This window comes from Lontra canadensis, unplaced genomic scaffold (genome assembly GCF_010015895.1).
Source record: "Lontra canadensis isolate GAN:19392208 unplaced genomic scaffold, GSC_riverotter_1.0 scaffold1, whole genome shotgun sequence".
Classification (NCBI taxonomy): domain Eukaryota; kingdom Metazoa; phylum Chordata; class Mammalia; order Carnivora; family Mustelidae; genus Lontra; species Lontra canadensis.
Genome location: NW_022630995.1, coordinates 66959796 through 66976661, shown reverse-complemented (window position 1 = coordinate 66976661; position 16866 = coordinate 66959796). Strand labels below are relative to the sequence as shown.

General features: G+C 54.6%; 1 protein-coding gene across 1 annotated transcript; it reads right to left on the bottom strand.

Moving 5' to 3' along the window:
• Positions 1-12186: 12186 nt before the first annotated feature.
• Positions 12187-15668, bottom strand: NKX1-1 (NK1 homeobox 1). The gene is given in 3 exon segments (XM_032869597.1): positions 12187-12823; positions 12825-13053; positions 15200-15668. Coding segments are annotated over 3 exon segments (1335 nt in total).
• Between the last annotated feature and the right edge of the window lie 1198 nt (positions 15669-16866).

Genomic DNA, 16866 nt, shown 5'->3' with positions numbered 1-16866 from the left:
TTAAATGCATTGTTTGAGTTGTTAGAATTCTTTATATATTCTAGGGGGCACCTGAGTGGCTCAGTCAGTTAAACTTCTCTCTTAGGCTCATGATCTCAGGGTGCTGGGAGCCAGTCTCACATCAGGCTTCCTGCTCAGTGTAGGGTTTGCTTCGCCCTCTGCCTCTGCCTCTCCCCCTGCTTGTGCTCACACGCTTGCTCTCTCGCTCTGAAATAAAAAACCTTTTTAAAAAAGAATTCTTTATATATTCTAGACCCTTACATTGTTTGCAAATATTTTCTCCCATTCTCTTTTCACTTTCTTGATAGTGCCCTTTGAAGCACTGAGTTGTTCATTTTGATAACACCTGGTATCTGTTTTTTCTTTTGTTTCGTGTGTTTCTGGTCCAAGATAGCCTGGTCCAAAAATCATGATTTACTCCTGTTTTCTCCTGAAAGTTTTATAGTTTTAGCTATTAAATTTAGGTATTTGATCCATTTTGAGTTAATTTTTGTATATGGTGTGAGGTAGGGGTCCACCCTCATTCTTTTGTGTGTGGATCCCAGTTGTCCCAGCACCATCTGTTGCAAAATTATTCTTTCCCCCACTGAATTACCATCACACCTTGCTGATCATCCACTGGCCATAAACGTAAGAGTTTATTTCGGGAGTCTGCGTTCTCTTTCACTGACCTACATATCCTTGTGCCAGTGCTGCCGTGTCTTGGTCATTATAGCTTTGTGGTTTTGAACCCTGAAAGTAAGTCCTCCCACTTTGGCTTTTTCAAGATTATTTTGGGCATTCTGGGTCCCTTGCAATTCCAAATGAATTTTAGGATCGGCTTGTTGATTTCTACCAAAAAAAGGCAGCTGAGATTTTGATAGAGATTTTGTTGAATCTAGGGATTACTTTGGAAAGCACTGTCATCTTCATATTAAGTTTTATGATTCATGAACTTGGGATATTCTTATTATTTGACTCTTTTTTAGCTTATTTCAATAGTTTTGTGTAGTTTTCAGTGTACAAGTTTTACACTTATTTCGTTAAATTTATCCCTATGTATTTTATTCTTTTTGATATTATTGTAAATATAATTGATTTTTGTATGTTGGTCTTGTAGCCTGAAATTGTGCTGAGCTCAGTTCTAACTGTGTGTGTGTGTGTGTGTGTGTGTGTGTGTGTGTGTGTAGATCCCTTGGGATTTTCTCTATGCATAATCATGTCATCTGCAAATAGAATGCTTTCTTTCTGATTTGGATGCTTGTCTTTCTTTTGCCTAATTGCCTTGGTAAATTAAGAACCTCCAGTCCAGTGTCAAATAGCAGTGGTGAGAGCAGACATCTTCATCTTGTTCCTGGTCTTGGGGAGAAAGCTTTCAGTCTTTCACCATTGAGAATGGTGTAGGCCATGGGTTTTTGTAGGTGCTTTTTGCCAGGATGAGAAAGTTCCCTTCTAATTCTAGTTTGTTGAATGTTTTTGTCTTGAAAGGATGTTGAATTCTATCATATGTCTTTCTGTATCTATTAAAATGATCATGTAGTTTTTATCCTTTATTCTGTTGATATGGTATATTACATGAATTGTTTTTCATATGCTGAACCACACCCTTGCATTCACGGGATAAATCCCAGTTGGTCATGGTATATAATTCTTTGTATATGTTATTGCACCTGGTTTGCTAATATTGTACAATTCCACTGACCTAGTTTGCTAGTATTTTGTTAAGGATTTTTGTGTCTGTGTTCATAAAAGAGATTACCACAGACTTTTCTTCTTAATGACGTCTGTCTGGCTTTGGTATCAGAGTAGTATGGGCCTCACAGATTAAGCTGGGAAATGTTCCTTCCTCTTCTGTTTTTTTGGAAGAGTTTGTGAAGGATTTGTATTAATTCTTTAAACATTTGATGGAATTTACCAGTGAAGTTTTGTCCTGGGCTTTTCCTTGTGAGACTTTTTTAAAAAATTAATTGATTTTCTTGGGCGCCTGGGTGGCTCAGTTGGTGAAGCGTCTGCCTTCGCCTCAGGTCATGATCCCAGGATCCTGGGATCGAGTCCTGCTTTGGGCTCCCTGCTCAGTGGGGAGTCTGCTTCTCCCTCTGCTCCTATTCCCCCTGCTTGTGCTCTTTTTCTCCTTAACAAATAAATAAAATCTTTTTAAAAATTAATTTATTGTCTTTATTTATTATAGATCTGTTTAGATTTCCTGTTCTTCCTTGAGTCCATCTCAGTAGTTTCTATATTTTTAGGAATTTATCTATTTCATACGGGGTTTTGGTTGTAATTTGTTGACGTAGTGTTGTTTAGGGTATTCCTTTGTAATTTTTTTTACTTTTGGAAGCTTGCTGGCAATGTCTCTTCTTTCATTCCTGATTTTAGAAATGTGAGTGTTTTCTCACTTTTTAAAATTTTCTTGGCCAGTTTAGCTAATGGCTTATCAATTTTATTGATCTGTTTAAAACCCAACTTTTGGTTTTGTTGATTTTTCTCTCATTTTTTTCATTGTTTGTTTTGTTAATTTCTACTGATCTTTATAATAATACAAGTTTATAAATTCAAAAAAGTAATAAGAAATAATTTAACAATTTTGGGTTGCTTTGGGTTTACTCTTTAGTTTCTTTCTTTTTTTTTTTTTTTTATATTTTATTTATTTATTTGACAGAGCAAGAGAACACAGCAGGGGGAGCAGCAGAAGGAGAAGCAGGCAGGGAGCCCGATGCAGGGCTCGATCCCATGACCCTGGGATCATGACCTGAGCCAAAGGCAGACGCTTGATCATCTGAGCTACCCAGATGCCCTTCTTTCTAGTTTCTTAAGATAGAAGATTAGCTTATTGATTTGAGGTGTAGTTACTTGTCCATGTATGTGTTTACAACCAAGTTTTCGTCTAAGCACCGTTGTAGCTTCATTGCATGAGTTTTGGTATGTTGTGTTTCATCTATATCTCCAAGTATTTTCTAATTTCTCTTGAATTTCCTTTACATACTGATTATTCAGGAGTTGGTTTAATTTCCACATACTTGTTAATTTCCCAAATTTCCTTTTGTCATTTGATTTCTAATTTCATTCCATGTGGCCAAAGAATACATTGTGTATAAATTTCAGTCCTTTGAAATTTAAGACTTATTTCATGTATGTGCTCTCCTGGGAGAATGTTCTGTGTACACTTGAGACCTGTTGACCTTTAACCCAGTTGTTCTGTCCATTCTTGAAAGTGGGGTGTTGCTGCCTCTGTTATCCTTGATTGTCCGTTTCTCCTTTTCTTTCTGTCCGTTTACTTCAGGTGCTTTCGGGCTCTGTTGATAAATCCGTACTCTTCCTGATGGATTGACCCTTTTGTCATGGGGTCTTTTCTGTCTCTATAACAGCTTTTGTCTTAAATTCTCTTTTGTATGGTGTCCTCACGCCTTATGGTGTCTGCACACTGTATCTTCTTCCATCCTTGTACTTCCATGCAGCTGATCTCTGCCTCCAAGTGTGATATTTAGTTCATTTACCTTTAATGTAATTACTGAGAAGGGAAGATTTATGTCTACCATTTCCCAGTTTTTCTACACATCTTTTTTCTTCTTTTTCCCATTGCTGTGTGTGTGTGTGTGTGTGTGTGTGTGTGTGTGTGTGTTGCATGGATGTTCACTGGATTCCCCTGTATCTTTCACTGAGTTTTGGGGTTTTGGGGGAATTCTTCAGTGGTTGCTCTGAAGATTCCAGTGAACAAGTAAATACAATCCAGTATGGCTTCGTATCAGCTCCGTTTCGGGAGGCGTACAAAAGCTCTGTTCTTATATAGGTATGTTCTCCACTAGCACCTTTGTGCCATTTTTGCCATACTAATTACATCTGGATAGATTGTGAGCCTGTCAATAAGGTTTTGTGATTATTGCTTTTTGCAGCTCTTTAAAGTCAGATAGAAAAAGAAAAGACTTACATTATACTGTCTGCTCTTGGGCTGTGTGGCCGCCTTGACCAGCACTCTCCGTTTCTTGTGGATTTGGCTTGTGTCTTTCACTTTGGTCTGCAGGGTGCCCTTCAGTGTTTCTTGAGGGGTAGGTCTGCTGGCAGTGAATTGTCCCAATGCTCGTTTATCTGGAAGGTCTTAACGTCTTCACTTTTGAAGAATAGCTTCACTGGATTTTGATATGTTGTTAATAGTTTTTCTGTTCTAACACTTTGAATGTGTAATCTCACTGCCTTCTGGTGTCCACTGACGAGAAGCCAGTGTTAATAAGCTGGGTTTTTGGAAGGTGCCTTGTACACAGTAAGTTGGATTTTTTTTTCCTAGCTACTTTGAAGATGCTCTTTGTCTTTGACTTTTTTTTAAAAGATTTTATTTATTTATTTGACAGATAGAGATCACAAGTAGGCAGAGAGGCAGGCAGAGAGAGAGAAAGGAGGAAGCAGGCTCCCTGCTGAGCACAGAGCCTGATCTGGGGCTTGATCCCAGGACTCCGGGATCATGACTTGAGCTGAAGGCAGAGGCTTTAACCCACTGAGTCACCCAGGCGCCCCTGTCTTTGACTTTTGACAATTTAAAAATGTGTCTAGTTATGGATCTCTTTGTGTGTGTCTTCTGTAGAATTCATTGAGCTTCTTGGGTATAGAGGTTGTCAGTCATCAAATTTGGGAGGTTTGGGGACATTATTTCTTCAAAAAGGTTCTTTCTGCCTCTGTGTGTGTGTGTGTGTGTGTGTGTGTCTCCCTCATGTCGTTGGACTCCCTTTATGTGTATCAGAGGGCTGGTGGTGTCTCTCTGGTCCCTGAAGCCTTGTTCATTTTTCTTCATTCTTTTTTCTGTTCCTCAGAATGAACCTATTGGTCTATCTTCTGGGTCACAGATTCTTTCTTTTGTCAAGTAAAATCTAATATTTACTTGGTCTAATGATTTTTTCATTTTTTGAAAGATTTTATTTATTTGACAGAGATCACAAGTAGGCAGAGAGGCAGGTGGGGGGAGGGAGTGGAAAAGCAGGCTCCCTGCTGAGCAGAGAGCCTGATGTGGAACTCGATCCCAGGACCCTGGGATCATGACCTGAGCTGAAGGCAGAGGCTTAACCAACTGAGCCATCCAGGTGCCCCATGATTTTTTCATTTCACTTGTACTTTCCAAGTCCAGAATTTTCTGTTTGGTTCTCTTCTATTTCTTTTTACCAATGTTCTCTATTTGGTGAAACATTATCTCATATTTTAATTCTTTAGACATGGCTTCCTTTACTTCTTTGAAAATATTTATAAGAATTGGTTTACAGTGTTTGTCTAATAAGTTCAACATCTGGCCTTGTTCAGGGACCGTTTCCATTGACTGCTCTGCTCCTTATGTATGGGCCGTACTTACCTGTTTCCTTGTGTGTCTTAATTTTTTTTGTTGAAATTAGACATTTTAGATTACATAGCGTGGCAACTCTGGAAATCAGATCCCTCGCCCCACAACTTCTTGTTGCTGTTTATTTAGTGTCTTTTCTGGACTAATTATGTAAAACTTTGTATTCTTTGTCATGCTTGGCCACTGAAGTATCTGTTTGGTTAGCTTAGTGATCGCTAATGATCAGAGACTTCCCTAAATGCTTTGATCCAAGAAGTGTTGTTGTCTTGGCAGAAAGCCACGCATGTGTGTCGGGCACACCTTGAACACTCAGCCAGGCAGTTGCCGACTCCGTTTTAGCTCACACTTCCTGCTTGTTCAGGGCCTCAAGCTCAACCAGTGGGGAGAGCTAAGTACTCTTCAAGTCTTCTGAGATTTTTCACCAGCGTCCTTGGTCAGTCGGTGTCGCCATTGCAGGCCACTGCATTGTTCAACAGTAGCTCTGATTGTTCTCTACAGACCCACACTGAGCCAGTGGAGTCAGGCCAGGAAAAAGACGAGCCTGGTGAGTAGGTTTTTTCCAGGTAGCAGCCAGACAAGTCCAGGAGTGACAGGTGGAGTTGAGAGGAGTGAGGGTGGGGTTTTGGGGTGCCCCAGACCCCGTCTTCCCCTCCTGGGGGCTGCTACGGCTCTGAGGCTGCTGGGTATGGAGGCCACTGCAGAGCTGGAGAGAGGGTGAGGGCATAACCAACTGAAAATGCCACAGGGTTTGCCTTCCCACCAAGATTGAGCCATTTTTCTAGGATGAAGCCTCCTTGGATTGTTACGGGTCTTTGGTTAATTTCCAGAGTTTTGAAAAAGTTCATTTTTTCAGTTTTTCCCCGGGTTCTCTGGCATTTCGAGCTGTCCCGAGTGCTGGGCAGGAAGACCCTTCCCCTGCCCTATATACTGTACTTCACTGTCCTGCCACAGGTGTGCTTGGACACGCCCGTCTTCACGCACAGCCGCACGTATCTGTGGGCTGAGGCCCTGGGACTTCAGCTTGCTTTCCCAGAAACGACCTTGCAAGAACACTGACTTTGGACCCTCCCTCCCTCGGCGTGGTGGCAAGCATCCTGATCTTTACCAAGCCCCATGGAACACTGGCATCTCAGGGCTATTATTCACTTGTCTTTTACGAGGCAGGTGTTGAGCATTTTTTCGTATGGTAAAGCGCTCTTCCTGGCTCCTTTTCTGTGAATTGTATGTCCATATCCTTTGGTCATTTTCCTGTTGGTTTATTAGCTTATATAAGTTGTAGGAGCTCTTTGTTCATTAAGAAAATGAGCTCTGGAGGTGCCTGGGTGGCTCAGTGGGTTAAGTCTCTGCCTTCGGCTCAGGTCATGATCCCAGGTTCCCGGGATTGAGCCCCTCATCAGGCTCTCTGCTTGTCAGGGAGCCTGCTTCCCCCTCCCCCTCTGCCTGCCTCTCTGCCTACTTGTGATATCTCTCTCTGTGTGTCAAATAAATAAATGAAATCTTAAAAAAAATGAGCTCTGACAAGTTGCAAATATTTCCCATCTGCTGACTTTGCTAATATTTTGCCACGTGGAAGTTCATGTATCTGTGTCCCTTCCCCCCTCAAAGATTCTATTAAAAACTTTTTCTGGGGGCACCTGGGTGGCTCAGTGGGTTAAGCCTCTGCCTTCAGCTCAGGTCATGATCTTAGGGTCCTGGTATCAAGCCCTGCATCTGCTCAGCAGGAGGTCTGCTTCCCCCTCTCCCCCTGCCTCCATCTCTGCCTACTTGTGATCTCTCTCTCTCTCTGTCAAATAAATAAATAAATAAATAAATAAATAAATAAATAAATAAATAAAATCTTTTAAATTACTTTTTAAAAATCAAGTAAAAATAAAAATTTTTTTGGCTGTGTTTCCTCTGGTACTTCTACGTGTTTCATTTCCACATTAAATCACTATTTATCACTTACTCTCATATAAAATGTGACCAGGAAATCCAGTTTTCTATTTCAGACAGCTGCTCAGCTGTGTCGTCCACTTCATGATGGATCAGTGTTTCTTGAGCTGATGTGGAGCCTTGCCATCTCCTGTGATACCCACAGACAGCGGTTCTGCGCAGGAGCTTTCTCTCCCCCCATCAACTTGCCTCTGTGTGTGTAACCACACTGTTGAGGTTACTGTAGCTTTATGCTATGTTTTCACGTCAGAGACTTCTTTCTGTTCACTTTGAGGCAACAAGAGGTGTGATGGCAGAGGGCATTTTGTGAAACTTAACAGCACGGGGCGCAGGTGGAGCATGGGGGAGGGGCCCTGCTGTCCCCATCCAGAGCAGACTACAGGAGGGAGGAACGGCAGGCCACAGGGAGCATCACTGCAGAGTCATGGCCTCAGTACTGGGGTTGGACGGACCATTACAGAAACAGGGTGTCACAGAATTAGCTGACTCCAACACAGGATTTATGTGTGCTTCTGTCATGAAAAGCCTTTAGGTGGGGTGCCCTAAGCTGGTGAGAAGACACCACGGTGCCACTGAGGCGTTTTGCTTGGTGGCATCAGTGCATAGGGCCTCCATCCCTAAGGCTACCTCTTGGCCCAAGTTGGCTGCTGGGGCTCCAGCCATCCCAGGGTATGGGGACAGAAGGAGCAGAGGGGGTATACCTCCGTTTCCTGTGGAGAACCTTTTCAGGTGCCCTGCTGCTTCCGCCAGTCTTAGTCACCTGGCAGTGTCCAGCTGCCCAGCAAGCAGAAAATGCAGTCCTTTATGCTGGGGATAGGCATCCAGCTACCAGCAACTCCTGTGTCCAGGCAAGAGGGTGAAGAGATCAGCCATCAGCTGGCTGCTCTGAAAGGGCCATCACACAGGATGGAGTGGGACGTGGCATCCTGGAGTTGTCACCTGCCTATGGGGGATGGAGCCCTGGGATGGAAGAGAACCTCCTTTCCCCATAGACCTGTATGCAACAGTGTCTACATGTGACAGTCCCTACAGACTACAGACCCCTGAGAATGACCTATTTGACCTCCACTTCCTCCCCAGCTGTTAACCACCTGCTGTCCTGAGTGCCCCTGGCTCTATGTCCAGACTTACCCTCCCCATAGAAATGTCACCCCCTTCAGGAAGCTTCACCCCTTCCCTTGATTAGCCTAGGAAGGTCCCTCTGAGCTGAGTGACACTTCAGAGCCATGTGAACCTCAAGTGGCCCAGGGCAGAGACCTGGGGACCCCACATTGGGTCCTGGGTACCACTTTGGGGGTTAGTGGATGTCACCGATAAGGCTGGCTTACTGGGAGCAGGGAGCAAGCGGTCAGAAGTGACTCTGCAGGTAAGGGAAGAGGAGCAGGAGGGCAGAGGCAGTGACTGGCCCAGCGGAGGACTATGGGACTGAAGAGACGGCCACAGAAGCACCCTCTGTTGCCACGTGGGGGAGGGGACCATGTGGATGAGGGCAGGAGCTGGGCAAGTGCTGGCAGGAGAGCGAGGACAGAAGCAAGTCCTGGAGATGGGGAGTGAGAGTCTGGGGGCCACACTCCCCGACAGTGGCAGAGCTGAGCTCATCTCTACTGGACTGCAGGTGGGGCATGAGGGGTCCGCTGAGCCCGGGGTCCAGCGGGGGCAGCAGCAGAGGAATAGCAGCCAGTTCTTGTCAGGCAGCAGGGTGCGGGCCATGGGGGCTCAAGTGGAGAAGCCAGTGAAGAGGCCGGTGTAGACAGCGAGTGTAAACAGCTCTTGAGGTAACTCTGGTGTGGAAGGGGGCAGCTGGGCTACCCAGGGTGGAGCAGGAGGAGGGTGTGGACATGTGGTCCGGTGGGGAAGAGTGGGTGAGGAGGGAGGGCACACTGGGAATAGGCAGGTAGCCTGAGCAGGCTGTGGGACGGACAGTGGGGGGCCATGGAGAGAGGGACGTGGACACGGTGGGGCAGCGGGCTGCTGGCCAGGTGAGTGCCCTCTCCAGGGTGAGGCCCAGCTGCCGGGTGGAGCTGATGAGACTTGAGCGGGGCAGCTAGGCAGGAGAGCAGGCAAAGCTTCGATGGTGGCAGGTCAGCTAGCAGCCCCCATACCCATTCTCCCCTCCTTAAGAGGAGGAAGTCACCACCAGCTTTAAAAACTACATTTCCCAGCCACCCTTGGTGAGGAGTGGTCATGTGACCAAGCTCAGACCAATGTTATGAACAGCTGTTTTACATGGGCTTCTGGGAAAGCACCTTAAAAGGAAAAGGGGTGTACCCCCTTCTCTCCTCTCCTTCCTATCTGCTGCCTGGAATGGGGATGTGATGGCCAGAGCCTTGTCCTTCATCTGGGTCCCTGAGGATAAGCTCCCAGCCCAAGAATGCTATAGCACACAGTGGGATGGAAGAGGATTTCCAAGAACTCTGTGTAGGTGTCATTGCTGCCTGGGCTGCCAGTGGCCAGATTTCCATCACGTAAGAAAAAATGAATAATCTCCTCTCAACTTGTGTTCATTTGGATATTCTCTTTCATGCAGCCCAAACCAATCCTAATAGCAACCCACCAGAGTGCCAGCTGTGGGCTGGCTGAGCGGTGTGGGCAGTAGCCTCATGGGGAGGGGGCTCTGCCTCTGTCTGGGCTCAGCAGTGCCCGGGCAGGAGACAGCACAGCCTTCGGACAGGCCTGGATTTGTCCAGGTGCACACCTGTAGGGCCTGTGCCTTGCTTGACAGGAGGCAGAGATGAAAGGGGAGTAATCTAGGACGCGGGTGGATGCTGACGCAGCCAGGACTGGTCCTAAGATCTTGAGGAGGGACCATCCCAGAGTGCACCCAGATCTTGGAGCTGAGACAGCCCTTCGTAGCACTAACACCAAAGTGGGGCCCCCATGGTGGGGGGACAGCAACGAGGGGCTAGGAAAACCACCACTCACCTCTGCCTCTAGCTCAGGCTGGGGGTGCCGGCTCACGGAGGCCTGAGCACCGTGGGCTGTGGGGCAGACTCGCAGGGTGACTGTACCCGGCCTACCACGTCTTCTCCCTCCAGGGCTATGATGGAGCAGGCCCCACTGAGCTCAAGCAAGGGGGACTTTGGGAAAACCCCTGCACCTTTGCTGTTGTCCTCCCTGCGCCCAGGAGGTGGAGGCTATGGCTTCTTGCTTGGCAGCCCTCAAGCCCAGCCAGGCTAAGTGCACAATAATGCTGATGATTTGAGTTTAGGCCAAGAGCCATCTGGAACTTTCTGGAGCTCTGGGTCTCCTCTGCCAGCTGCCTGTACCCTGGATGCACAGGCCTCAGTGGTGAGACAAGGGGTGTCCTCACCCCCTCCACCCTCTGCTGTTGGATTGCACAGACACATCGGGTCTGCTGAGCTCTGCCAGCCGGAGAGCCCTGCTCTTGGGCAGACAAGGCAGCACAGTTACTTAGAAAATTTCCTGCTGCCAGTGCTGAGCAGGTGGAGCGCAGAGAAGGGGTGGCAGGTGTGTATGGGGTTCTGAAGCAGAGCAACGGCCTGCAGGAGGCCAGCCCCAGCGGTGGGCAAGGTGGTCCCAGCCGCTTCTACCCACAGCCCCACCGACTGGGGACTGCCCCTCGGTGGCCCTTTACCCACTAGTGATGGTGAAGTCAAGGGTGTCGCTCTCTCCGCTGCTGCCCCGGCAGGTGTGGGAGTCGCTGCCACCCACCACTGCCACGCCCTCCGCTCCCCAACTCAGCCTCCGTCCTTCTCAAAGTGGGTGCGGCTGGGTGCGAAGTGGGGCAGCTACCAGGTGCGGGAGCAAGTTCTGAGAGCTCAGCCGGCTCCTCCCGCGGAGGGGACGCCGCCTAGAGAAGACGCATCCCCGAGCGCAGCCGGCTCCCTCTGCGGCGCAGGCCTCGGCGCGGAGCAGTCACCGCCCCCGGCACCCTGCTGCCCCTCCCCCGAGTTCTTCCCAAGTCCGGGCGGTGCTGCCCCAGGGACCCCTCCTCACCGCGCCCCAGTGCCTGCATCCCCGCAGCTTCGCCTCTCGCGGCGGGCAGCCGCCAGCTCAGGCGCCGCCGCATCTCCCTTCCCCGCGTCCCCAGGGCTCCAGGAACCGTGTGCGGCCCGCGCCCAGAACGGGACCCGCAAGTCGATGCGCCGGCCTGGAGCGCTACCTGCTGCCGGGCTTGCGGTCCAGCTCGGGCGCCCTTGGGCAAGTCGCTGGAGCTTGGGGAGCCCCCGTTTCCCTCCCCTGGGAAGCCACAGGAGCTGGTTTAATTTATTTCACCGCCTCCCCGAGCCTCCTCCGAGCCTGGGGGTGCAAGTGCCCAACCCGAGCCGTCCCGGCCAGGCCTGCGGTGGGTGCCCAGAAGACAGTGTTGCTCCCAGCCCAGACCCTGCGCCCGGCTCCAGCCGGCCGGGCGTCCACCACCCCGAAGAGCCCCCTAAGGCAACACAGAGGAGGAAAGGGATGTCCCTGAAGCCATGGGCCCCAGGGTGGGGGAAAGGAAGACGCGGGGACCAGGGCCTCTCAGAGGACAGACTTAGTCACCCAACCCGAAGCCTGTGTCTGTGTGTGTGTTCCTGTGTGTCTGTGTCCCTGTGTGTGTTTGTGCGTCCCTGTGTGTCCGTGTGTGTGTCTGTGCGTGTATGTCTGTGTGTAGGGTGTTGGGGGGGGGCGCTACGGGAGGGCAGAGTTTGGCCAGGGGACACCGGGGCCTGAACGCAGTGCCTGGTCCAACGGCCCGAGGCACCTCCGACGCGACGAAGTCCCCACGGACGCGCGCGGGCAGGCGGGAGCCTGAGGAACGCGGTGCAGCCTCCTGCGGTTTATTGATTGAGCGAAGTTCAGCAAAGTGCTTCCGAGCGGGCCGAGCCCGGCCCCTACGCGTACAGTCCATAATAAACGTAAAACTCTTCTGTAGCAGCCGGCTGTGTACCGAGTCCACGACTGCGGCCGCACAAGCCCGGTGGCGGGCGCCTGCGGGTCCCCGTCCGCCGCCGCGCTCAGAGGTGCGGCGCGTAGAAGGCGGGCGCGCCGTAGGTCTGTGAGCCCAGCACGAAGGGCGACAGCACCGCCGGGCTCGACAGGAAGGGCAGCTGCGCGGCGCACACCAGGCCGCCGGGGCCGTGCGCCGGGTACCCGGCGGGGCCATGCATGGCGAGCGGCGCGCCCATGGGCGGCGACGGGCTGAGCGGGCTGAGGCCGCCGGGAAGCCCCGCGCCCGGCCCCGCACCCGGCCCCGCGGCCCCGCCGCCGCCGGTCGGCGCGCTCGTGTCGGCGCCAGGGTTCTGCTTCTTCCACTTGGTGCGGCGGTTCTGGAACCAGATCTTCACCTGCGTCTCGGTGAGGCTCAGCGACAGCGCCAGGTTGAGGCGCTCGCACACCGACAGGTAGCGCGTCGCCTTGAACTTGTTCTCCAGCGCCACAAGCTGCTCGTAGGTGAAGGCGGTGCGCGCGCGCCGCGGCTTTCCGGACTTGGAGTCCGAGCCCGTGCGCTTCCGCTTTGGCTTCGTCGCCGCGGCCGCGCCCTGCGGGGTCGTGCCCGTGCCCCCCGGCGCCGCCGCCGAGGCCCCAGGCGGGACGGGGGCTCCGGGCGAGTTCCCGCGGGGGCCGGGCGCTGCAGCCTCGTCCACTGCGCCGGGGGGGCGCCTCGGGTTCGGCCGCACCGGGGCAGCCCGACCCGCGGGCCGCGAGGCCGCCGCCGCCTCCCCGAGCCTCCTCCGCGCCGCGCGCAGTCCCCGCGTCGGGCGCCTCGTCGTCGTCGTCGTCGGGCGCCTCGTCCCCGCTGTCCGCGCTCGGGCTGCGGCCGCCACCGCCGCTGCTGTAGCCGCTGGCTTCGGCCTCGTCCGCCTTGCAGGGGTCGCCGGCGTCTGCGGGCGGGCGGGGCGGGGAGGACAGGACAGTTAGGACGCGGCGCCCTCCCTTACGCGCGCTCGTCCCCTCGGGCTGTCCCGCCCCGGGAAATGTTCCCTCCTCCGGGGTCGTCGCTTCTCTGCCTTATTGCCCTCCTCCTCTTTTTCTGCCCGGCGCTTTCGTTCTCCTTCCCTCTTCCCTAGGCGCCCGCCCGTCCGCCCGCGTCTGCTCTCCATCCCTCGCTCTTTCCCTCCTCTCGAAGCTTCCCCTTCGCGGCGTCTGCCCGATCCGGGCCGGCCGGTGCCGCGCGCGGGGTTCACGGCGGAGTGAAAGCTCCGATCGATCCGCGGGGCAGATACAAACTTAATTAAACTCATTTTGTGTAATGTACAAACCAGTTAACGGCCATTTAATTTATTTCGGCGTATATTACCCTCCAATTACAGAAAGGCGTGGGCCAGCCAATTACCGGGCATTGTAGAGCCAGCGGGCCAGAAGCCAGGGGGGGACTGGAGATGCCTGCCGGGAGGGGACTTCTGGGGACCAACCAAACCCGGACTCCCTGGCCCCACTTCCACCTCAAGCCGCAGCGCCGAAACTTGGCAGCCCCTACGCCCCTCCGCTGAAAGCCCGCAGACCTGGGTCCTGACCAGAAGGTCCTGGCCCCGCGGTGGGTCCTGAGCAGAGCTAACTTGCAGGGGGGTGGGTGGGAATTCCCGTCCCCACTAGGCCCAGTCTGAGGGGCAGCCCTGATCCTCCAAGCAGAGGCCCCTGAAGGGCTGCATTTCCAGTGTGGAAAAATTGGAAGAATCTGTCCTGGGGAGGGCCTGGGAGGCCATCTCTGCAGACCGCACCCCACAGGTGGTGGTGGCTCCTGGGCACGTGTTGGTCACTGAGCAACCGTCAGGCACCAAGACTCCGCTGTTGTGTCAGGTTGGCATCAAGAACCCAGGCAATAAATGTCGAATCGTGGGCCAGCAGCCTTCCCCAGAGTGACTGCAGAGTTTGCATGGGAATCAGCAGGTCTCGTGTGTGGGGGTGGGGGGCACCACACCCCCTAGCAGGAGTAGGCTGTCCCCTAGAGGATCCTGAGAGCACCTGGCCATCTAGCTTTGCCTTGTTGGAGGTAGTCGGAAGAGGAAGACGGCCTGACCAGGCTACCCCTGGAAAAAAGAGACAGGGCCTTCCGCTGGGATGGGCTCCCCATGCGGGTGGAGGCTCTGGGTGGAGGCTCCCAGAACCCTGGCTAGGCCAACAGCCTGATAGGTTCCCCTCCAGCCAGGCTGGGCTTGCTCCTCCTTCATCTCCACCCCACATGGAACCCACCAGCCCATGTACCCAGAGGGCCCTATGCCCCAAGACAGCGACCCCAGCCCTGTCCACCCTGCACTCCCGTCGCTGCTCAGCGGAGGGGCTGGGAAGTTGGAGGGAGGAAGGGCCGGAGGAGGGGGCACCAAAAGCAATCAGGAGCCGGTCGAATGCAATTCTCGATCAATAGCGGCCCCTAATAAGTGTAATAGGTTTTAATCGAGTAATTATCCGAATTTTGACCCTATAATTTAGATGTTCGGGGGGAGTTTGCAAGGTGCTTGAAAGAGATATGCATGCTGCCGTAATGGGATATCGACCCGGCCGGGGGCGCGGGCCGCCCCATTACCGGCCGCTTTCCGCCGCTAAGCACATTTCCCCTTAACTGTAATCGAAGGGATTTAATTGTTTTTCCAGAGATAACCAGCGTTTTGTCACAATTAGTCTGATTTGTCCAAAAAAAAAAAAAAAAAAAAAAAAAAGAGAGAGAGAGAGAGAAGGAGGAGAAGGAGGAAATGGGGAGGGAGGCCTCCGGCGGCCGCGGTGGGGGCGGGGAGGTCACGAGCCCTCCGCCTCGCAGGTCCCCTCCTCCTCTGGCACCAACTACCTTCCAAGGCCGGCCCTGCAGCCCCGCAGCCCTGGGACCGGCCCGGCGGAGCCATCCCGGGAGGCGCGGGGCGGCCCCGGCCCCGGAGTCCGGGTCGGACGGAGCCCCGCACGCTGCGAACTTTGCACTGAGCCTTGGCACACGGCTGGCCCGGCTGGCCCTGCTGACCGAGGGGCCCGGGAGAGTAAACGTAAAGATGCGGCCCGTCCCCCGGCTCCCGCTACCGGAGCGGGCCGCGTCCTACTCACGCGGCGGCTCAGCTCCGGTCGCGGCTCCAGCTCCTCCGGCGGCGGCGAGGGCGCGGCGCTCCAGCTCCTCCGCGCGCGGCGGGCGTCCCGGGGCGGCGGGGGCCGGGGCGCAGGGGGCCGGAGCGCACGGGGCCGAGGCGCATGGGGCGCATGCGGAGGGCGCCACGGGGCCCAGAAGCACACAGCGGCGTCTTCTGCTATTGAACTTGTGGGGGTCCAGAATGTCCAGCACCGAGAAGGAGGTGGGGCGCGGCGGCGGGCCAGGGCGAACCGCCCCGGCCCCTTCGGGCGCCGCGGGCACCGTGTCGCTGGCGGCGAGCGGCGGGGGTCCGGCCCGGGGGAAGCCGTCCATGGCGTCCCGGGCGGTGGCAGCGGCGGGCGTGGGCGGTGCGGGCCCCGGGCCGGGCCCAGGCGGCGGCGGCGGCAGCGCCGGGCCGTCCCCGGGAGCCGCCGGGCCGCTCGCGCTCATGCCGGCCTCCCGCCGCTCCGGCCGCTCGGGCCCCGCCGGCTACTGGGCTCCCATCCCTGGCGGCCCTGGCGCCGCCGCACGGTCTCGCGCCGGCGGCCGCGGCTCGCCTGGCTCTCGGCACCGTGCCCCGCGCTCCGCCGCTGCTGCCCGGCGCTGCCTCCGCCGCCGCCTCAGGCGCCCGCCGCGCCCGGCCCGCGCATTTATGGCGGCCCCGCCGGCGGCGCCCACGCGCCCACACGCCGCACACACGTGCGCCCGCAGGCGGCCGCGGGGCTCCGCCGCCCTCGTTAGCGCGCGCGCCTAATTGGCTGCGAACGGTCCCGGGCGGAGGAGGCGGGCCCCGCGCGGGACGCACGGACGGAGCCCCGGGCCCGACCGACAGACGCGCCGCCCGGAGCCCGGGTGCGGGCCGCGAGCAGCTGTCGCGGTCAGCCGCGCGTCGCTGCGCCTCCGCTCGTCCAGAAACGGTGCGCCTGCCTCCTGGGCAAAGGGGAGGAGACAGCCGTGGCTTTTAAATAATTGCGGGATCAATCGGTGGAGGGGCCGCGGAGGCCCCGGGGCGCACGGGCGGGCGAGCGCTAAGACTTGGCTGGGACATCCCGGCGCGGGACGCGGCGCCCAGGCGGCTTCTCTGCGGGCTCAGGGCGCGCGGTCCTGCCACTCCGGTGGTCCCCAAGGCTCCGGCGTCCCTCAGCGGCTGGGGCGGGGTGGGTCCTGGGGACAGACTCGGGATGTCTTCCTCGCTTCTTCAGCCCCCTCCCACGGGTTCCGTGGACATCGGTCCCGCCTCTCCCGGTCGCTCCTGCCGGGGTCTCTTCTCGCGGCTCCGGGTCGCCGTCCCTCCAGCCCCTCCCGCTCCCGCCCCTTTCGCGTCGTCAAACTAGGGCCCGGCCTTGTACCCCGCGAGGGGCGGGGCCGGCGGCCCCTGGGTCGCTCATTAGAAGTGGGATCGAAAATGAGGGAGGCTGGACGGCCCTCCCACCCCCGCCCCCAAAAATGGGGACCAAAGAATCCTACATACAGCAGGCGGCCTACATAAAAATCGATATGCAAGTAAGGGGACACATTACGGCAAACTCTTCCAGCCCCACGCCGGGAGAAAGAAGAAGGCCCTCGGTCCGGGTCTTTATTTGCACATATTTCTCCACAGAAGCGATGTTCGCACCACAGGTCCCTGCGGCCCTCGGAAGGACCGGCC